The following is a 24,024-nucleotide window of genomic DNA, read 5'->3' on the forward strand; positions in this document are numbered from 1 at the left end:
AAAGTTTGAGTACCAGAGGCTTCTTCACTCCCGAATATGTCCAAAAGTTAAATGGCCAGGACCTATACAATTGATTCTGGACCTCCTGGAAGGATTTCTTGCCCTTCAAAATCATTTATCATATTTGCAGGCCTCCAGCCACCATAAAAAAAAAAAAACTCACACTGTTCCACTCCATCCGAATTAGTGTGGCGCTGAGGTATCACCCGTTGCATGGCTGCACTCGGGTCCTAATCTGGGATCCTGAGTTGGTTTGTCATGTGGTTGGTGCGGCAATGCATTGTATCAGTGCGTGTTCCTAACCTCTCTCATTAGTGGTTACTGTTTGCCTACACAGTTGTATAAGAAGAAACTGGAGACCACAGGTAAAACTTAAAAAGACCACTGTGGAAACTGTGCAAACTCCACACAATACTTACTCAGGCTAAGATTTAAACTCGGTATTATGGAGCTCTAAAGCTGCAATGCTAAAGACTGTATCCCTGTGCCACCCATTATCTATATACTAAATTGCTAAGAGGTATCATTTCAGTGTTGAGTTTACCTGATTACACTTAGAGACCAAGATACTGTGTTATTTGAAAACCTTATCTGAAAGTGAAAAATATCAGAATTCAAATTGCATTATGGTAAATTTATTGTACAATGCCCGAAAAAATTAAGGGAACAATTCAATTACATAGGTACATTGGGATTCTAAATGCCACGGTGTAATTTCAACCTGTTGAAATTGTTGTATGTGTTTGCGCAGTGGGTAGCTGCCTCGCTTAATACTGACAATCTGCTTAATAAAGAGATACAACAGGACAGAGCTGTGTTATTGCTAAGATTTCATCTAAGCAATGATTGCCGAGACACTCGGAGTCGTGCGGTGTATGGGACCCGAGTGCTCGCTGCTACATGTAGCGACCCATGGTTGAGTCTTAAAGTTTTCAGAGCCGTGCTCAGCCTTGCACTTCCCCCAAGCTGGCCGGCCAGCGGAATGCCAGCGCCATGCACGCAGCTGTACCTAGCTCAATAAGCCAGCGAGCACTCGTGTCCCATACACCGCACGACTCCGAGTGTCTCGGCAATCATTGCTTAGATGAAATCTTAGGAATAACACAGCTCTGTCCTGTTGTATCTCTTTATTAAGCAGATAGTCAGAAAACAAAGCTCAAACTCATTGCATAGCCATTGCCAAGGTCATTAACGAAGCCACCTTTCTCATTGATGGTAACTATTTACAATTTAGTAACCCCGGACGGCAATAACCCAAACCCACCCTACCAGTTGAACACAAACACATACAACAATTTCAACAAGAACAATAATTCGATTACCTTGCTAATTTAACACAACAGTAACTTTTACATAAATTACACACAATGCATCATGCCGCCAGCGCTGGCTGCCGGGTCACTACACAGCCCCAAGAGGGTTAGCGTCCCCACAACCCTAATCTTCACAATAAAAAATCCAACAATTGTCCTGGCCGACGATGGACACGCTTCGACTCTCCTGACGTTATAGAACCCATTGCTATGGCTCAGTCCTGAGTCCCATCCATCTCGGCACTGAGGGTGGATGATGAAGATCTACTGTGATTATTCGTGGAGGACCTAGGCGACGTGGATAGCGTCTGTAGCAGTTACTGTCGGCTGCATATTTGCTTCCCTGGACTGGGGGTTGATGTTGGTTGAACGCGACTGACCCCCACTTCCTCAAGCTGGTCCCCTCCCATCCCTCGTTCAACTGCTCTCGTCAGCTGGTGCAGGCGTGGCGATCGACCCATCGCTGACCCAGCCTGTAGCACCTCCTCAGACTGCTCAGCCTCCCGCAGTGCCTCACTCAGATCTCGGGGTGACAACAGATGGACATGCTGGCGGAGACGCTCCGGTGTAAGGCCCCGCAGGAAAGCATGGAGGCTGCGCTCCTCCCTCGCTGCTGCCGGGAAAGTAGGGTAGCCTGTCCGTGCATCGACCCTGATGTCAGCCACGAATGCTCCCACGCTTTCACCTTCACGCCGGCGTCGATTAGTCCGCTCCTCTCTGCTGTGCTCTTGGATGGCACGCTCTAATTCTTCAAGACTCTGTTCCATAACGGCGTCTTCTAAACAGCCTGGGATCCCACTTCTGACACCAATGTAGCGACCCGTGGTTGAGTCTTAAAGTTTTTAGAGCCGTACTCTTCATGTATAATTAGGGTTTGTTTTCTGCCTTGCGCCCTGTGTTGACTGGGATTGGCTCCAGCAGACCCCCGTGACCCTGTAGTTAGGATATAGTGGGTGGATGGATTCAATTACACATTGGATCTCGATGAATTAAATATTTAAGTGGAAAATATTTACTGAGTAATACTGTGTAATTCATTGAGAACAAATGATGTAATAACGGTTAGTGGAAACCAAAATCATCAACCAATTTAGGGCTGGTTTTACCATCACACCAAAAATCAAAGTCAAAAATTGAAATCACGGGCAGATCCAATTTGCGTGAATTTCATCACTGCAGCTCATAATGTGACACAGTAGTGTATATGGCCCTCACGTGGCTGTATGCACTCCTGACAATATCTGGGCATGCTCCTGATGAGACAGCAAATGGTGTCCTGGGGGATCTCCTCCCAGACCTGGATTAGGGCATCAGTGAGCTCCTGAACAGTCTGTGGTGCTATTTGACAGCATCAGATGTACCAATACATAATGTCCTAGAGCTTCACAATTGGATTCAGGTAAGGGGAATGTGCAGGCCATTCAATACCATCAATGCCTTCATCATCGAGGAACTGCCTATACTCCCTGGCCACATGAGACCAGGCATTGTCTTGCACCAAGTGGAACCCAGGGCCCACTGCACCAGTGTAAGGTCTGACAGTGTCTCTGAGGATTTCATTCCAGTACCTAGCAACAGTCAGGGTATCATTGCCTAGCACGTGGAGGTCTCTGCAACACTCCAAGGTGTGCCTCCCCAGATTATCATTTTCATAAGATTTAAACTCGGTATTATGGAGCTCTAAAGCTGCAATGCTAAAGACTGTATCCCTGTGCCACCCATTATCTATATACTAAATTGCTAAGAGGTATCATTTCAGGTATCATTTTCTTCAAGTGCACGTTTATAAACTTCATAGCTCCTAGTAAAAGATTTTTTTTAAATAAGCTCTGTTTTTCAGAATTAACGACCATCTAAAGTTACATTCAAAGTGCAAGATGCAAAGTTTACATCAACTGGTAAACAAACAATATTATGTGCACATAAATCTTCTGTCAATCATGGAGAATCCACTGAATTAACTGAACAGAATCATCTCCAGACAGAGGAGCAGCTTTAGCAATAGACTGCTGTCCCTGTCCTGTTCCACTGACAGACTGAGGAGATCGTTCCTCCCCCACACTATGCCACTCTTCAATTCCACCCGGGGGGGATAAACGTTAATATTATACAAAATTATTGTATACAGTACCTTCATTGTTATCACTTTTTAATTTAATATTGTTCTTTATCAGTATGCTGCTGCTGGAGTATGTGAATTTCCCCTTGGGATTAATAAAGTATCCTATCTATCTATCTATCTATCTATCTATCTATCTATCTATCTATCTATCTATCTATCTATCTATCTATCTATCTATCTATCTATCTGCAAAAAAAATATAATTTCACATTTTAGTGAATAAGGGAGGATGTTTATGTATTTGTTTGTTTGTTTGTTTTTGAAAGCTGCGCACGGATGCAGAAAAGCGTTCCCTGGTGGAAAGTGGCCTGTCTTGGTATAGTGAGTCTGAGGCGAAAGGGCACCGTAATACAGAGAGTGGAAGCTACGACACCGGCAGCTTGAAATCCGATTCATCTGGCCGCTGGAGAAAAGTGCAGTCTGAGACAACAGAAGAGTCCTGTAAAACTGAGCTGAAGAAGCCACAGTCTCTTGGCCCACCAAATGCCTTAAAGAAAGGCAAGAACCCACCTGTTGGGGTGACTTCACCAATCACGCACACATCACACAGTGCACTTAAAGTTGCAGGTAATAAAGCATGCATTGTTTTCAATTACAGAATGACTGAACAGGAATTAAGCATTAAAGAACATTCCTCCACATGATGACTGTTGTTTCCCATTGCACACTCTTTTTTGCCATTTTTTGATTCATATAGTAGCTCTTCTAACAAAACTGGTAATATGAAGTAAATTAAATCTGGTTTTCTCTGATCATCCAAAGATGTGTGTATTGACTGCAGAAAGAGTGGTAAGTCCGAAAAATAGGAGTGCAGCACAGGAGAACGAACTGAGTCATGGCAAAGCAAGGGCCAAAACCAAAAGTCAAAACGAGAAAATGTCAGTGCCATATCACTGTCAAAAGGCAGAGCTTTGTCTCAATAACCATTAAGCAAAATATCCCAGAAAGAGAGTCTCGAGGTTTGGTGCAATCTCTGATATAAGAGACTGTTTTTGAGGAAATCTTTATACTGGTGCAGCCCCAGTGCATCATGGGAGAATCAAATGCCACAAAAACAGGGGACGTTTGTCAAACAAAAATGGTGTTGATAAAAAAAAAATCAACTTGAAAATAGAAGTCTAAATAATTTTCTGACTGCTGAATTGGATTCCTCAGGTATTAAAACCCACAAAACAACACCAAAATTAATTTTATAGCCTCTAGAAAACCTGAGAAAAATTTTAAAAAAGCTAAAATCAGAACAGTGACTGTTACACTGAGTGTGTTTATCATTTCTGAGAATATTTTTTACAATGAATAGTTTTATCAATGGATGAGAGGATGATAGTACTTTTTGTTTCCAAATCATTCATACTGTTTGACTAGCAGTCTTTAACACACATTCGGGGGAATGGGGTAACCTGTCACACTTTCCATTTTCTATACCAATTATTTTCATTAGTCTGAGTCTTTATTTTTCTCATAGTCTAAAGCCTATTTTCACTTCAACTTTAGTCTATTTTTATTGACAAGGTATTTTGAGCTGGGTGGGCTGTTGTCAAACCTTTATTCATGGAAGCATGTTTTTCCATTTCATGTCCATCTTCTTGACATTTTCTGTACCAGTAGCATTGTGGGGTGGGTTTTTTTAAAGTTTAATTTACTTATATTATACCTGAATAATGAAAGTATTGTAATTATCTTGGACATTTAAACCCTAGTGCCAGAGAATACTTAATAGGTCCAGCAGCATCTGCATTTAACTTACAGCTGCATAAAAATAGTTTGTTTTTGTAATATTAGAAATTTCAAAGGATACTGAACATTGGTTATGGTTGCTGTGCCCATTGTTGATCATGTAATGCAGGTATCATGTCACATGTGTCACATATTTCCCCCTTATGCGTGTGGAGTCTGATGGGTAGTGAGCCTACATGGGAAGGAAGTCGCGCAGCAGAGTACTGTTTAAGGATTTTTCATTGTATCCTTTTTGAAGGTAAATGCACTTTTCACACTGGTGATCCAACCTTTTGGATGCCCCCAGAAAAAAATTAAACTTTTTGCTAGTTATACCACTGTACCACCTCATCAATGACGGGATCTGTGCCACACGTAGGTGTTTCTTTATGTTAGGAAAGTGAAAGAAGTCTGAATGTGCCAAATCTCTAAAATAAGGTGTTTGGGGAAACTATTTGTTGCATTCTTTAAAGTTTTCACTGTCACCATGTGCTCTGTGTGGTGGAGCATTGTACTAATGTATAATTATGTGAATTTCCCCTTGGGATTAATAAAGTATCTATCTATCTATCTAATGAAAGAGTCCTCCAAGGGACAACTTTTTGGGACAATTTTTAACATTCTTTTGGACTAGGTTGAAAAGTTAGTAGGAATTATAAAGAAAGTCTAGTTTACTTTTAAAAAAAAAATCACGTTGCTCCTTCATAGGTAGGCTCATTTTCCATCAGACACCCTCATTTAAGATGGCAGCATAATGCTTTTGGAGTTAAAATAATGCCATAGATCTATTAGTTTCAGTTAGTTGAAATTAAAACAATTTAGTATAAGAACTTTTTTGCTACAGTATTTTGATTTTGATCTTAGTTTATTGTTTCTAGCTTTTTTGTCTCTTTTGTGTTTTGACTCATGCCTGTTATCAGAATTTAGCTTTTTTCATTTCTGGTCTTTTATAAAAGACAGCAGCTGGACACAAACTCGGGGACTTGGCATTAGAGAACTGACTATTGGCACTTTTTCACTGCATAGTACGGCACGACACGGTTCAGTTCAGCTCACTTTTGGGGGGTTTTCCACTGGGAACAGTACCTGGTCCTTTTTTTAGTACCACCTCAGCTGAGGTTCCAAGCGCGCAGAACCGTTACCAAAACGTGACGTGTAAACTCTGCTGGTCACTGATTGGCCGGAGAAAATCGTCATTACTGCGTCACTGAACTTGCGACACGAGACACAACAGACCCGCTAGATTTTTAGCACAGCCTGCGAAGGTTCAGACGCACCATTTTGTTTTAACCTAAACTGGCTGTTTCGTGGTCTATTGAGGAAGTACGGACGTTCCTCTCGTTGGTAGCCGAGGAGCGGATCCAGCGAGAGCTGGATGGGGCGACGCGGAATGAAAAAGTTTTTCAGGAGGTCGCTAAGCTCTTGGGCGCACACGGCTACCATCGAACTTACAAACAGTGTAGGGACAAGTTTAAAAAAATGAAGAGCGACTACGATGATGCGTTTACGATGATGTCACGGCAGTAGAGGTGGCGCAACTATAACAACACGTGAATAATCCCGCCCACTCTAAAGCGGTACTAAACTACAATCGAAACAAACCGAGCCGAACTGAGCCGAACCAAGGTGAGCTGTCCTGAAGCAGGCTGTGCCGTACTATGCAGTGGAAAAGCGCCTTATAGCAGCTGAGCTAAAGAGTAACTCTTTTTGTTGCAGTATCTTATCAGGGTTTCTGACTGTGAGGGTGCCTCTTACATAGCTTGCAGACTTTTTTTCCCTATCAACCTTGCTACACTCAACCCTTCCTTTTAGCAAATTTTTCAGCATAACCAAAAAGTGTAAGTAGGATTGCAGTTTGTGATATTTCGGGTTCCTGTCTTTCAGATTTAGTACTGTTGAATAAACGTTGGGCCCAAGAGAATCAGGCCACATCTGGAATCAAAGCACAGCTACTGACCTGAGTTTGAAAATGTCATAATGCAGCAATGTCTGGTTGGAGGTGCAGCACCACCAATATGGTGTCAAATTTCTCAGTTCTTCAATTTGCTGAAGTTGATGTCAAATTGATTGGATTACAGGATCTCAAAATATATATTACTAGGTTGCGTTCCAGTCTATAATGAAGTCAGCATGCTGTAGTTCAACTGAGGCATATTAAAAACTGCTGATTCAATCCTTTGTAAAAATCTAAATTTCAAAAACTGGGAAGGAAAATCTTTTTCTTATAGGTACACAGAAAATTTAACTTTTATTATAGTACTAACTGTGCTACCTAAGATGAGTTAAAACCTAATGAGCTGATTTCTGTCTGTCAGGTAGTTACTGTCTTTGGCACATATTCAGCATTAACACTTACAGTGCATCTAGTATTGGAAAGTTATTTTGTAATGCATGTAGCAATAAAATGTATTGCATTTTTTCATTCCAATAGATGGTGCATCACAAACATTAGTACTACTTTTGTGAATCCCATACCCAATTGTATATTTATAACATGTAAAATATTAAGACTTTGTTAATATTCTCAGCTTGCTAGTTTTTGTTTCAATCAATCTTTACCTAAATATAAATGGAGAATAGGGAAGCACAGTTATAGGGATGCTGCCTTGCAGAAAGGAGACCAGGGCTCACATCCTAGGACCTTCCTTCAGCTTGAATGTTCTCCCCATGTCTGTGTGTATTTCCTCTCACAGTGCAAAGACATACAGGGTAGGTGGATTGGTGATGCTAAATTGGCCCCTGTGTGTGTACGTACATTTGCCATGCAATGGACGGATGCCCCGTCCAAGGTTTGTTCCTGCCTTGTGCCCTATGCTATCTAGGATAGGCTCCGGCACCCCCCATGACCCTGTTCAGGACTAAGCAGGTGAGAAAATGAAATGACTGACTGACTGGAGAGTAAATTTAACTAATACAGCTAATGCAAGCCTATAGTGCAAATGACTGCAAAAGTTTTGGTAACCTTATTTACGTTGTTCAGCTTAATTGGTTGTTTTTCTTTTTGCTCTGTAATAAAGTTTTTTCCTTTCACTTTCATTTAGACCTCTTTACTTTAACAACTACTTTTGAGGAGGTTAATTCTTTCAGCTGATTATAACATGTTTTAACACAAAACCTACTTATTTCACAGTTTGTTTTTACTGACCTCAATACAATGATGAATCACACTTTTCAGTCATTATAGCATCTTCAGTTTTTTGCTGTTGGAATATTACACATCAGTGGGGTGAATTTGTAAAATGCATAAATTGTATTTGAGTGAGGTAGGTACAACATCAAAGCTGAAATGGGGGGAGAGAATAAATAGGAGAAAATATAAAGGCCATATGTCTAGATTGTTTTGATTTTTTTCTTAATGCAAAAAATGAAGAAATGTAAAAATATATTTTATCTGAAAATGATAATAATTCTCATCTTGAGTCATAAGACTACACTGTTGCCTTAATTCTTTTATTGTGAGACTGACTGTTAATCATTTTTTCATTTCCAGGAGTTAAAGGTGACAGTAAAGCTGTTGATAAAGCAAAGCTGACGGTTAAAGCTACAAGTTTGCAAAGGTCATGTTCTGATGCAGGAAAGGACCGAGGGGAATCCCGAAAACCTCCCTCAGGGATCAGTCGGCCTTCAGCAGGCGGATCTTTTGGTTACAAAAAGCAGCCACAAGCTACTGGTACTGCCACTGTAATGACTGCTGGAGGAACAGCTATCTCTAGTGGCTCTGCCACAGTTGGAAAGACAACCAAGATTTCTGGAATACCTGTTAAACCCTTAGGAGGTACTAGTGGTGGAAGTACCTCTGGTGGTAGGAAAACCAGCCTGGATGTTTCAAACTGCGCTGAGGGCTTCCTGTCACCGACAGCTCGTACCAATATCCAGTATCGCAGTTTGCCAAGACCTGCCAAATCCAGCACTATGAGTCTCACAGGAAGAGGTAGCAACCGACCTGTCAGTAGCAGCATTGATGCCAGCCTTCTAAGTTTCAAACCCAGTACAGGTTCCCCCCGAATGAAGGAGCTTGGTACTTCCAAATCCAGTGGACGAGCCAGCCTTGGCCCTGTGAACCAGACAGACCGTGAGAAAGAGAAAGCTAAGGCAAAGGCAGTTGCTTCAGACTCTGAATGTGGACCATTAAAATCTACTGCAACTACTCCTGAACCCAGTCCCAAAGTTCAGGGCCTTCGACCACCAACAGGAACCAAGTTTTCAGAACTTTCATCACCCATTTCTCACAGGTATATAAAGTCTCAGTTGACCAAAAGCTTTTTAGATAAAGGGTTAAGTTCTACTATCCACTTGTGTCTACAGGGGTTTCTTCCAGATGTTTTGTAACTCTGCACTCTTAAAAATGCTAGTTTTTTAATGGCATATAATGGTTCTTTACTGGGTGTTGTGGTTCTTTGTAGTTCCATAGCTTGACAAAGAACCATTTCATTGGGGGAAGGGTTTTTTGCCGATGACGTTAGTTCTTTGTGCTTTGAAAAACTTCTTAATATGCAGAAATTAACACCTGAAATCCTTCATTTTTGCTAAGCTACCTAGCGGGACACAAAACAGATTAAGAAAACCTAAAATGAGACCGTTTAAAATTATAACCCATTGGTATTTCACAAATCTAGTACAATAAATTAGTTGTGAATAGCCTGTTAGATATCTAAATTTATGAAAGTTCTTTCTGAAACCTTCATTTGGGTGATTCTTTTGGGCACCGAAAGTGGTTCCTGTTTGGCATCACTCTGAAGAACCACTCTGGAACTTTTATTTTTAAGAGTGTATATGACTTATTATGCTGCCTTAAAATATAAGTCTGCTTATTTGAAAAATTTCACTTACTGCAACAAACAGAGTTTGGGGATACTTATTGAGAAGGATGTAAAAATAAATGACCCATTAGGTAAATGTTTAGCATTTTTCATAATCAATACAGAATCCCTAAAATACAAAAGTACAAGCAAACTGTGTTATGTTCATACAGCATATATAAGAGTAGCTGCTACACATTTCTTGAGGGTTCAATTTCTTTGATCATAATAATGTTTTTAAAAAAAAATGAAGCCCAAATTTAATTTTAATGTGTTGCTTTGGACACACAGGAATAAGGAAGCACAACTTACTAGATGTTCTAAGGAAATTGGTGCTAACATTACAAGCCAATAATTGTGCCACATTGATGATAAAGTTGTCTTAGTTACAGTTTTATTCATTTGGTCATCTAATTATAACATATAATAAGATTAAAAACTTAAAAAAAAACTATTTCTGATTTATAGATCAATTGTTTTAAATTAGTACATTTAACATCTGAATACAAATGAATAGTGATCTTTAAATATGGAGTAAAAATGTGCCATGTTTGGTGCACTTTAATTGGTATGCTGTTGATTATAAGATAAAATAAGAGCCACAGTAAACAAATAACAAGTATATTAGATGGCCTTCTACAATGCAGTTTAATTTCACTGGTCTCCTGACTATCTTTGAAGGCACTTCCCCTTTGTCCCTGTGAAGTAATCCTAGATACTCCCTATCTTTTAATATATCCCACATTGACCTTTTATTTGGTTTACGCTCAGGTATTGAAATACTTCCTTTTGGCAGCTGCCAGTTTACTACCCCAGCTCTTAAGTACCAGAAATCTAGTTTCCTAAAAAGGGTGCCTGTCCAATTAGACCCCCAGACGTTTAGGGCCACAAAGCCTGCACATTTTTGTTCCATGCAATTTATTAATTTAATATCAATGCTTTTTTTTTATATTGATTAAACAATGAGTTCTGTTTGTTTGTTTTATATCTTTCTCTCATATCCATGTATTTACTTCTCTGTGTAATTCAAAGTGACATTTATCACTACTATGACTTTTAGTCTTTAAGAGTCTCTTCATTTTCTTCATTTTAATTAATTTGCTATAGTTTTAAGGTCATTAATGCTTCTTCTCAGTAGTTAGTCAATAAGTCATGGCTATTGAATAACAAGGGGGCAACAGCTAAATGGGTGCAATATTTACATGTTTTGTGTATTTTGTTATTAGCTTCATGTTTGCATAAAAGATTAGAGAAAACTTCAGTGGTTGAAGGGTTCAGATCCTTCTTTATCTTCCTCTTTATCATATCCTACTTCTGTGTGGGGTCAATGTGCTTGATCAGCCTTCTCTATACAGCTTTGTCTTGCATCTTTCCCCAATCAGACCTTTCTTTTAGATCTCCTTTTACTCTATCTACTTATCTCTGCTTTGGCCTCGCTCACTTTCTCTTCCTCTGTATTTCCATTCCCATCACTCTTTTGCCCACATAATGATTGTCTGTCCTCATCACATGTCCATACTACTTGAATCTATTTTCCTGTACTTCCTTAGGTAGCTCTCCCACTTTTTTTGAAACTCTGATTGTCTAATTTCCTATTCTGCCCTTTTTTAACTCCACACATCTACCTCATTATTCTCAATCCTGCCACATCTAACTTCTTCTCCTGTGCTCCCTTTATTTCCCATGTCTCAGCTCCATACATCATTGCGGGTCTTACCACTGTCTTAAAAATCTTACTTTTAACCTTCGCCTTAATTCTTTAATCACAATTCGGTATAATTTGTTGATTTTCCTCATAAAAGTGAAAAACAAGCTAGAAGGAATTTCTAACACACTATAACAGTAGAAGGTACATGGGGATGAATATTTTAACTAAAGTTCTTCTCCTATAAACCAAAAAAATTGGTTTCTAGTTAAGAAGGACCAGCCCCTGGGCCTCTTGATCTTGACAGTAAATTCTGCAGGTCCTCTGTAGTTCTATTTATAGATGTTCCTGTTGCATCTGTAAGGGAAGATGGATAAAAGATGACCCTTGATAGTCCTTCAGTGCATGTTTCATATCTAGGATTCTGTGTGAATATAATTTTAGGACAGCAGATTTGTTGCAAGCACCTCCTGTTTTAGATTCTAAAAATATCACTAGTGAGGGATTTATGTATGTCTTTTGTTAGCCTTTAAACAAATAAAAGCACAGTTTTATTTTAAACCCATGAAACATCTATACAGTATGAAAGAGCAAACTTTATACACTTGGTACTATATATTTTTAAGATATTGTGCAGCTTCTAGGAATATTCTAGATGAGTTCCATGTAGGCTTGCTTGATACACAAGACACACATCTACAGCAGATTTTAAATCCTGAAGAAAATCACTGACCAGTGTATAGATCTGGGCTTGTATTTATCAAGCACCCCAGAATTGCTCCTAGGAATTGCACTAAAAGTTGCACTAGAATCAGAATTTGCCCCTACCTCAGAGTAGAACATAGAAGTATTCACAAACTGTCCTAGTCCAAGTCCCAATTAAGTGTCAAAATTCATGTCTGGGAATGAATGATGTCATGATTTTCTGGCATCACTTGCCGTAAATTGACACTCGTGATCATGTTGTGTAGTTTTCTGATACTGACGCTTAGGCTTCACCACAAATATAATAATTAATGAAAGTAGAAGAAGAAAAACATAATAAATGTAGGATACTACTACACATGATTAGTGTTAATTGATAACAACAATATCAAGAACCACATACTGAATTAGTTAAAAGCACAATAATAGACATGTTAATTTAGCATTGAATGAGCATCCACTTTTAGAAGACTCACCTTTCCGCTTACGTTGTGTGCCTCAACACAAGCAATTATTTCAATGTGTAAAGATAATGGCATATTGGCTCATAGCGTATGCATATAGGAAGTGTGAGGGTGTTTATTACAATTGAAAGAGGTGGTTATACTCTGAGGACCACCACTGTGCTACACCGCTATCTCACCTGGGACAATCTGACCACACGTCACTGTTTTTAATCCCAGCATACATTCCACTTAGGAAAACTGCTCCTATCAGCACAAGGACAGTTAAAACTTGGCCAGATGGAGCCTTTCAGCAGCTGCAGGACTGTTTCAGTAGAACCAACTGGGACATCTTTGAACACCCAGACCTTGAAGTGTTTAGTGACATATTAAGTGCTACATTAAGAACTGCACAGACATTGTCACAGTGGATAAGCATATCCAAGTCTACCCCAATCAGAAGCCTGGATGACCAGGGAAGTCCAGAGGCTGTTGAAAAAGAGGAACGCTGCCTTCACGTCTGGTGACAAGGGTTTCTAGAGCACAGCCCGTGCCAACCTAAACAGGGGCATCCGAGAGGCCAAGTCAGACTATAAAAGGAAAATCGAGGAAAACCTGGATAGCCACAACAGCAGGCAAGTGTGGTTTGGGTGTCCAGCATATGACCAACTACAGGACCAGTCCCGGAGCTGTGGGAGGTGATTTATCGCTGGCTGAGGAGCTGAACTACTACTTTGCCCGGTTTGAAGTGAATCCACCAGAAACAGCCAGACCCCATCCAGATACCAACAACAGCACCATCTTCACAGTGGGGGAGCACGAGGTGAGATGCACACTGTGGGCTGTCAACCCACGAAAGGCAGCTGGACCTGACTGCATCTCAGGACGCATGCTGAAAGACTGTGCAGACCTACTGGCTGGGGTCTTCACCAGGATATTCAACCAGTCTCTGTCTCAGTCCACTGTGTCATCCTGCCTGAAATCCTCTGTCATAGTGCCTGTGACCAAGAAACAGACCATCACCAGTCTTAATGACTATAGGCCAGTTGCACTGACCCCTGAAGCTCATCAGGAACCACATCATGTCATTCATGCCTCCCATGCTTGATCTGCACCAGTTTGCCTACAGAACAAACAGGTCTATGGAGGACACCATGGCCAATGTTCTCAATGCTGTTCTGTCCCACCTTACCCCACAGACTGGTGACCAAACTGTCAGACATCTACACTCCACCTACCTTTGGATCAAGGACTTCCTGAGTGATCGCACTCAGAGGGTTAGAGTAGGCCCCTACTTCTCTACACCCATCAGCCTCAGCACTAACTTCCCACAGGTCTGTGTGCGGAGCCCTTTGCTCTATACCCTCTACACTGACGATTGCATTCCTGCCCACTACAGTAACACCATTGTTAAGTTCGCTGATGATCCCACGGTACTAGGGCTCATCTCTGTGTGGGATGAGTCCACCTACAGGGATGAAGTAGAGCGGCTGACAACATGGTTTAGGAATAACAACTTGCTCCTAAATACAGCCAAGACCAAGGAGTTCATTGTGGACTTCAGGAAGAAGGCAGACAACACCCAGCCACTCATCATCAATGGGGACTATGTGTAGAGGGCCTCAGGCTTCCGCTTCTTGGGAGTCACCATTAGGGAGGACTTGACCTGGGGAACACACGCTGCTGAGGTAGTGAAGAAGGCCCACAAGAGACTCTGCTTCCTGAGGGTGCTCAGAAAGAACAACATCCCTGAGAAACTGTTGGTGTCCTTTTACCGCTGCACAGTAGAGAGCATCCTGGTCTACTGTCTCTGTGCGTGGTTCTCCAGCTGCACAGTACCACAGAAGAAAGAGCTCCAAAGGGTCATTAAGGTCACCCTGCGGATAGTCAGCTGTCCTCTTCCCTCACTAGAAGAACTACATAGTTCCTGTTGTCTCAGGAACGTCAAGAAAATTCTTCAGGACCCATCCCACCCAGGACATGCATTGTTTGACGTTTCAGATCTATAAAGACTAAGACAAACAGACTGAGAAACAGTTTCTATCCTTCAGCCATCACCATGCTGAATGCTGCTAAATGGTCAATCTGACTGAGTGCACCTTCATTCTAAGTTAACATTAGATAAGGGACAAGTGCAATATAATGTATGTATGAGTGGAAAACATTGTTCTGCTGTTATGGACAATTTTGGATACTTATTTTATTTCCTTAATTTAGTTGTAACTTGAGTAACTGTGTTTTGTTTTTGTTTTTATTTTAATTTAATTTTTTCTGCACTGGAAAATTGCATCTAAAATTTCTTTGTACAATTTCTCATTGCTACAATGACAATAAAGATTTTGATCGATTGATTGAGTATTTCAAAGCTCTTCACCCTGTCACATAGTTTGAACCCAGCAGCCATGCACAATAGCCTGATTTTTGGTCTCTTCAATTCATGATTTCATGCTTTTGTTCTCTGCCTAAAGCTTGTGAGCATGAGGATATGGACTGTCTAGTAAAGTGAATCATTCATCCAAGGTCTTGTCTTCCCCACCATCGTCTAGAAAAATGTCCACGAATCATCCGTATTCAAAGTATGGTCACCTATGGCAAATTGATTTAAGGATAGAGCAGTTATTGATTTTGATTATGATAAGTTAATATTTGACTAATTTTACCTTTTACAATTGTTTAGTTGATACTACTTGTGTGTATTGACAGTTTTGAATGCATTTATGTATGACGATCTTTTTATTTGAAAAAGTATTTTTGCTATAAAATGTGGAAATGTAAATACACTTTTCAAAAGAATTGGCTAAACAATGAGGAATGCAGATTATGGATTGTACCAAGGCTTGTCAAAACTCTAAGCAGGGTGTATAGTTTGAAAAAAAAATTTTTAAAAATGTAAAAAAAAAAAAAAATAATAATTGAATAACTTCCAAATTGGGAGAATCAGCCATTTAAAAGTCAACAGCTCAGCTAGAACTGCTCAGAAATGCGAGTCTCTTTTATCAAATCTCAAACTGTTATTTTTTTTTTTTTTTTTCTGGTTTAGAAAATAAGGATATGTTTTTTCTTTGGTGCTCTATTATCTTGTAATTTACTTGTTTATTAACATCACTCCTATTTTATTGAATAATATTAAATTAGCTTATGGACAGTAAAAAGTCAAATAAGTTATATAATTTGAGGAGGGTTAGGTTAAATGTCAAAGGTGCCTTGTTTACAGCACATTTGACTTTTTAAAAAATACTCAGTAAATTAAATTTTTAGTGTTAAATTCTTTATTATTGTATCCCACAAGCCATAGTGTGTACTTTGAGTAGTACCTGGAGATGGTTGCTTCTTCTGATGTTTTTTCTTTTTTTCATTAAATATAATTTTAACGTAAATTTAAAACACTACTCATTCAGATTTTGAAATTCTTATATAAAAAGTCTTCCTTCAGAAAATGCTAGATCTTTGTTTTTATTTATTTATTTTGAGAGGGATTATCAAACCAAACTATTTGTGCCGTATTGTACAGAATTGCACTTTGTTGTTGTTATCCCATAAAACAAATAGTAGGATTTTGTTCATCCCTTTTGATCATAGGCACAGCTGTCTGGTACTTATTTGAAACTTACCCCATGTTTTAAAATTGTTGAAATTTGCAGTTGGAGATTTGTTTTTAAATGAAAAGCAGCATTGTAATGTATGATCCAAATGAATGCAAGACTTAAAGTCATAGCCTATGTAATTTGAAAAACAGTCAACATAGCCATGGTATCACATGATTACCTTAGAGCTCATGGTTGCTGTAAAAATCTTTGGCTGTATTCTTGCAATATGCATTAAAATACTTTTTAATTGTCAACTGCATCCATAAATATCTGCCCCAATGCATTTGAGAAAAACAAAAACAACAGGAAAATATTGTACACTGCAAATAAGACCTAAATCTATGGCAGAACACCTGTTTCAGTCAATCATTATTTCATATAGTGACTTTTAAATCAGTGCAGATTTTGTGTTGTGCCTTTCATAATGGTCATTACCACTAAAAGTAATAAATGTCAAAAATGTATGTCAAAAAATAAACTGCAACCACATAAAAATACACAATAATGGAATGATTTGGACAATCTCTTTATTATACAACATTAAAACAAAATGGAATGGTTTATATTTATATGATTGCTAAAAGTAAAGTTTCATTTCTAACCCCATAACAAAACAAAATTTTCATTTCTTTATCTGAGCTAAGAGCAACACAGTGAAATTATGTATTTTATAATGTGATTTGTAGTAATAGTAAATGTAAAAACTAATGAGATTTTTTCCTCACTTGCATGCTTTTGGTATGCTTTCTTATTTATAAGCACAAAAATGTTTACATGAAACTACTGATATATCTTTATATGCACTTTTTCATTTACAAAATAAGAATTTTTGAATGGAAGAATTAAATTCAACTGTTTTCGTTATTTGCACCAGAACAAATTGGTAAATATTTTGCTAGCATGGATGGGATACATTTTTTGTATGACTTTGAAAGTCCATTTTAGAGCCAGTTATATGGATAACTATTTTTTACTTGTGGAAGACAGTAATACCATTAGGTCAGATTCAGAAGAGCCATTTGTGAAGTGGTACATTTCAACTTAGTCTTGGATAACAATCTTTGAAATTTTAATTGAACCTTGTCTTTGCAAATTGAGATTTTTTGTGACATTTAAGTTTGATCCTTATAGCAGGTAACAATAACTTTTTTTTAACTTGTTTTATGCAATTAAATAACAGTTCTAAATGTAATTTCTCCCCACCAGGGTACTAACCTCAAAGTCTTTGGGTAAGCCTCCTACACTTGCCCATTTGGATAAGGTTAACTCCAATAGCCTGGACTCTGGGATGAGCAACCAAGAGCAACCCTCTGTTGGACCAGTCTTTAACAAACTTCAGGATATCCAGGCAACCACAAGCACTTGTCTGACCCCTAGCCCAGCACCTGTCCTCAATGTCAATTCTAACAGCTGCTTTTCCTCACAAGGAATTAGTCTAGGGACTTCTCCATTGATGTATCCTAAGCTCTCTGGACTGCATCGCAGTATGGAGTCCCTGCCCTTGCAAATGAGCATGCCATCAGCAGCTGGATACCCTAGTGCTGAACCCAATATTAAGGACGAAGCACAAAACACTTCAAGCTGGAACTCCAGTGCTCGAGCTTCAGTTGGAGACAGGTAAAGTTCTTAGAGTGATGCTGCCTAAATTGTGTAAATTATAAATTTATGTACATTGTAACATGCCTAAGCAATGTTTCCCTTTTGAATTATTGGTGATTTTCATTCTTTCATAGTCTGAATGCTAATTTCCTTACTGTCACCAGCTTTGTGTGTAAACATATACTTGCTGACATTTTATGTAATTTGTGCCACAGTACACAATTTCTTTTGTGAATCAAAATACAGTAAAACCTCGATTATCCGTCAGATCTCGTTACCAAGGCCATTACAGATAAGAGAAAAGGGAGATAGCAGAAAAGGTACTTTAAAAATTACATACAGTAGATTAGTTTAGCGAATAGTCATATGTATTTATAAAACAAAACTATTTTAGCAAAATATAACTTAGTTTCAATAAAATTAATGAATTCATATAATATCGTACTGACCAGAATAATAAGCAAATACAACTCAGAGGTACTGGAGTTTTCAATATTTTACTTGGAGTCTTTGTTCCTTAATAAACTGTGCCATGTCGGGTTACAGAGCACATCTCCAAAACAATAAAAGAAAGCTTTCCCTGCAAATCAGTTTATCTCCTGCCACTTACATTCTTTTTATCTGTATATCGCAGACATTCCTGCAAGTCTCCTGACTCCCTACTCAAACCTTCCTTATGTAGCACCTTCTTTTCTCTCCTAACTTCTGCTGTCATTCATTTCCTAATAGGTGTGTCCACCCCTTACAGAACAGAAACCTTTCACCCAGTTTCATCATTTACAGCATTCATTCCACCCTTTCTTCTCCCATACAACACATCACAAGGTGCCTGCACGTATAGTATATTAACAAAAAATAATATAGCAGAATTTATAAAGAAAATTACGATACCAAACATTAACATTTTTAAATCAATAATAAAACATTACTGTCAGTGGCTTCCATTTTCAACACATTTTTCAGTTTGGTCGGCATCACAATTTATATCGTTCATTGTTCTTCCTGCTCTATAAATTGAAGCAATACTTGTAACACTTTCATCATTTCGTAAATGTTTAATAATTTCAATTTTTGTGGTAATTCCAACATCACATAGATACGTTTATCGGCTATAACAGTGTATAGAAGATTAATTATAAGAAAAGTTACAAAATGCTATTAAAACTGAAGGTATGTAACTGACACTGTGGTGCTGGGGAAGAACACTACACGGTGGCATGAGGGAAAGTTGTTTTGCAAAACTCGCAGCGTACTGCACAGCAGTAATAATAAAGTAATAGGTAATAACTGGCGTGCAGAATGCGAGATTGATGGTTTATGAGTTTTTACTGTATTAAGTTACAAAATGCTTTGCTTATATCCTCATAAGCCAAGTATTTTGACAAAAAGAGGTTAATTTTAATAGACCCTGGAGAAGAGTGTATCCTGTTTTTTTTTTTATTTAGTGTGATCCTAACAACTCAGTGTCCAAAAATATGCAGAAACTTCAAAGAAATTTAGACCCATTCTGAACTATGAATGAAAAAGTGTGAAGGTGTACGACTTTAAGAAATGCAAGGTGCATCCTGAGAAACGGCCTAAAACACTTTTTTCACCATTTTCCCAAAACGTGATTCCCATTTCAAATGCATGATAAAACTATAAATATTGAGTAGGAGTAAAATTATTTATTTGCCATTCTTTATGCTAGTAAAACTATTGTTTTGCTCAAGTGTGCAATCTTTAATGAGCCCAACCAGTAGAATTGCACCTTATAGAAATTATAGTGAGTCTCAATGAGGGCAAAATGTGGAACTGTGTCCAAAATGGGACTAAGGGAAAAGTGGCTGTTTTTAGAGCTACTGAGAAGGAAGGGGTGTGTTCAAGGGGCCGGAACTAGAAGTGAGGTCACTGATAAGGAAGGATCTGGAAGTGAAGGTGGAGTTAGGCAGGCTTCTGTTCAGAGGGTCTGGAAGGGAGAAAGAAAAAGGTATTAGTGCATCCTATTAACCCTTGTTTCGGCATATCACATCCAACCAAGCCCATTGACTGCCTCCCATGTGCTCATGTGTGACAAATGTCATTGTTATTATCTTGGTATTGAAAAAAGAGAGGTTCCTTTATTTTAAAATTAGTCCTATCACCAGGCATTTTTTTTTAAAGAAAACTAGATTCCACAAAATGAATGAGGTAAAAGCTCCATACCTCTTATGATTGTTTCACATACACAGATGTGTGAACAGTATGGCATTACACATGCCTTCAAGTTTACCAGATGATCGAGAAGGCTTTGTTCACGCATATGCCACCTTGGGAAATTACTTGGAATTATACTATATATGGTCTTTATCTGGGGAGACAGTGGATCAAAGATTTAAAAAGGAAATTAGAAATGCCCAAAGGCAGTAGGAGTAACCCCTTGTGTTTTTTCCACAAATGCAAAACAAATTCCTAATAGATTCTTCTAGTATTATAGTAGTAAAAGAAGGAGCAGATTAAGTACAGTATATTAAGACTGTAAAGCAGGATATAAACTGTACAGACAAAGAATCAACAGGTGCTGTTTTTTGTATTTCTTTTTTTTATTTTTGTGAGATTTTCATATTTTATGAACATAGCATCATAATGGTAGCGTCAAGTAGTTTTAGGAAATTTATGACTACAGACTTAAGAGCTACAAGAATTTTTTAAAAAGAGTTAAGCAACAGAAATGTCTTGAATGGAATAACATTTACTCAATTACTAGGAAACACTAGTGACATTCAGAATATATAGGCATATAATAATATGTTATAGAAGAGCATATGATTTGTGTTTCTCAATATTAAAATAATGAGTTAAGGTTAAGGGGTTCAGGGAGTGGTGTGCAAATGTGTGAAAATTTGGTTTAAAGACAGAAAATCTACAATTGTGCAGGAATATTCTTAGAATTAGTTTAAGTCAAAAGTAGAGATCCACAGGGGGGTCATTGCTGAGACTGTTGCTTTACTTTATAAGCATAATTCAGGCAAAATATAACTACAGGTTTCTTCCTTTATATCTGCACAGTAGTTGTATTTATAGATGAAACTAAATGAAATACATTTCCAGCAACTCTTGGTTTTGCTTGATCCCTAAATACATCCTGGTTAAAATTCATTTGTGGGCTGCTATTTGAGAAATATAGTAAAATGTAAATAAATGTAAAATCACAAAATAACATGTTTAGGTTCTAGCACTATAACGTACACCCATGCATCCATGTTCATAACCCGCTAATCCAGGAAAGAGTCACCCACCAGGCCAATTCACCTAACCGGCATGTCTTTGGACTGTGGGTCTCAGTGGAAACTCACGCGGACACGATGAGAACATTCAAATTTAATGCATGGAGCATCTGCAATATTAACCCCAGACTAATTACTGCGAAACAGCAGTGCTATCACCACTGTGCCACAATACCCCCAACCCACCCCCATTAACATACACCTTGGAAGATAATCTACTTTTAAATACTGTGTGTATGAACTTCATGTCACAATAATGACATAACAATGCTGGAGATTATCAAAGAACATCAGCTAGACTTTTTGTAGACTGCAGGTTGTAAATAATAAGGAAACAATTTTAAGTATGTTTAAACAAAGGGAAACTGAGAACTTGCATTATGTGAGTTTTTTAAAATTACAGATTGGGTTAGGTAGGATGGATGAAAGTTGCTAATTTAAAACCCATTAATAATGGGTATGGATAGATTTTGCTCAGATATCAGAAAATATTTTATCACATGGAAATATTTACTTGACAATATTTTTTAAATATTTTGTCATAAAATGACATATGACAAGCTATGCTGGGCTTATTTGCCCGTTATCTCCAAAACTGTTCATATTTTGGTTTGTTAAAAACCTAAAGCTTGAATAATCAAACGTTTCATGCTCTGTCTTCTTCTAAATCTTTAATGCCACCGTTAACAAAGATTTATTATTTCATATAAACATTTTTATTTGGTTGAATTCCATATATACCACCAGATTGTATCATTAGTTTAACAACAGTTTAAATTCATTTGCAGAATAAAAGTTTAAAATATACTTGAAATTGATTAATTAAAATATGAAGGAATTGTCAAAATTGTTTCAGTTTGGAATGCAGTTATGTTTTTAGAAGCTGAAGCCATCCTTGCACTGTTATGTTAAATTATTTTCAGTATTTATACTTATTGAATATCCACAACTGAGACTCTGAGTTGCAAATCAAGACACCTGCTTTAGTTATCCATGACATCTACTGGACAAACAGCAAAATGTATAATAATGTGCATCAGTCAATGAAAACCTGCTGGCTATCAGTTAGTGATTATTTATTATGACACACATATTGTAAAGAAAAATAAGACATGTTGTGTGTTTCTGGTATTTTATGCAAGAATTTATTTAAAGAGGGTTTTTTAGGTGAATTGTACAAATTTAGCATGGTCATGGCACATATGTTTCCCACTGTGGCTTCCTTTAGTAGATTAACAGGATACTTTCTCACTGAGCAGATACTTCAGAGGAGTAATTGTCTTCAAAAATATGCTGCTGCTAAACACAGTTTCATGAAAATGCTTCAGCTTGTAACAGTGTTTTGTCCTTGCTCCCCAGCTCCCAAAGAGATAGAAATACCCTGCCTAAGAAAGGATTAAGGTAACCTGTATTTTTGTTTAATGTTTACTTTGCTTTGTTTAATCAGCATGTAGTCAAGCAAAATGACATTTTATTAGCTGACTAAAAAGATTGCAATATGCAAGCTTTCGAGGAAACTCAGGCCCCATCTTAAGGCAAGATATAATACAGAAACTAGAATTCCCTGTGTTTACATAGACACTAGGACAGATACAGCTTTGGAAAACCTTTACTGGGAGACTGTGAAAGTTTCAGAAAACTTCAGAATGTTTCTACAAGAAGGAAAATGTTGACACACAGTAACCAACAACAAGCAGCTACAATAACCCCACTAATAAATCTACATGGACACCAGAATCTGACAGAAACTCCACCCTGGACAGTTATATAGACTGCTTCTGACAGAGAGTCAAAAGAGGGATCTTAAACAGGCAGCAAAATCGGATAGAAAACATTACTATTGCTGAACAGAAAGCCATACATTCACTAAGGGAATATACATACATCATTATCAAACCAGCAGACAAATTGACTATATACAGGAGGCACAAAGACAATTGTCCAATACAATGCATTATTACAAACTACATGAAGATCCCACAGATCTCTTTTAATAAGGAACTTAAAAATATAGTAAGTAGCTTTCCTTTTGACATCAGGGATCATATAAACAGTTTTAATTGCTGTGAACCCCAAAATGGGTTACTTCTACATGTTTCCTAAGCAGGGAACCAATGAAGGCCTATAATCTCAGGAATTGGTTCCCTTACAGAAAATGTCTCAGGATGGGTGGAGCATATCCTTAAACCCCTCGCCCACAGTACAGCCTGCTACAGTACATTCATGACACCACTAATTTCTTAAAAAAACTGTCTGCTATTACCTGAGGGAACCTTCCTGGCCACAGTGGATGTAGAGGCACTTTACACAAACATGGCATATTGGCATATGAAACATAACTTAAACAACATGATTTACCCACGGAGACAGTTATACAAATGATTCCTCTCAGATACACAATTTATTCTCATTTGGACAAGACTTCTACTTGCAACAATTGGGGACTGCAATGGGCTGTTGGTTGAATATAACATAATATTCAAAGAATATAATTCTTTCCACCCCAATATAAAGCTGAAGCTTAATTACTTAAAAACAGAAGTCACCTTCCTTGACACCATTGTTCATCTGAAAGATAACACCCTTCTGTTTTTCACAAGCCAACGGACAGCCAAACCTACCTGAGAAGTGTTAGCTTCCACCCCAAGCATATAAGGCGCTCCATTATTTTCAGCCAAGCAATACGTTACAACTGTATTTGCTCAAACCTGATAAACCGGGATAGACAACTACAGGAGCTTTGACAAGATTTCATCAGACAATGTTATGCCCCTATAACAGCAGACACTCCCATAAGAAGAGCTACTGCCATACCCAGAGACAACTTTGTGGAATATAAAAACAAAAACA

The 24,024-nt window shown here is 38.2% G+C and overlaps 1 protein-coding gene across 10 annotated transcripts in view; it reads left to right on the plus strand.

Annotated features, from left to right (window-relative positions):
- The window catches only part of LOC120525970 (neuron navigator 1-like), a 365,228-nt gene that overhangs the window by 301,840 nt on the left and 39,364 nt on the right, over window positions 1-24,024 (plus strand). For all 10 annotated transcript variants that reach the window (XM_039748733.1, XM_039748732.1, XM_039748735.1 and 7 more), the window contains 4 exons: window positions 3,702-4,002; window positions 8,642-9,383; window positions 17,537-17,947; window positions 22,534-22,575. In XM_039748733.1, coding sequence (XP_039604667.1) covers window positions 3,702-4,002; window positions 8,642-9,383; window positions 17,537-17,947; window positions 22,534-22,575 — 1,496 coding nt within the window. The remainder of the gene's footprint in view (window positions 1-3,701; window positions 4,003-8,641; window positions 9,384-17,536; window positions 17,948-22,533; window positions 22,576-24,024) is intronic.

The sequence above is a fragment of the Polypterus senegalus genome, chromosome 3 (assembly GCF_016835505.1).
Source record: "Polypterus senegalus isolate Bchr_013 chromosome 3, ASM1683550v1, whole genome shotgun sequence".
In the NCBI taxonomy this organism is placed as follows: Eukaryota; Metazoa; Chordata; class Cladistia; order Polypteriformes; family Polypteridae; genus Polypterus; species Polypterus senegalus.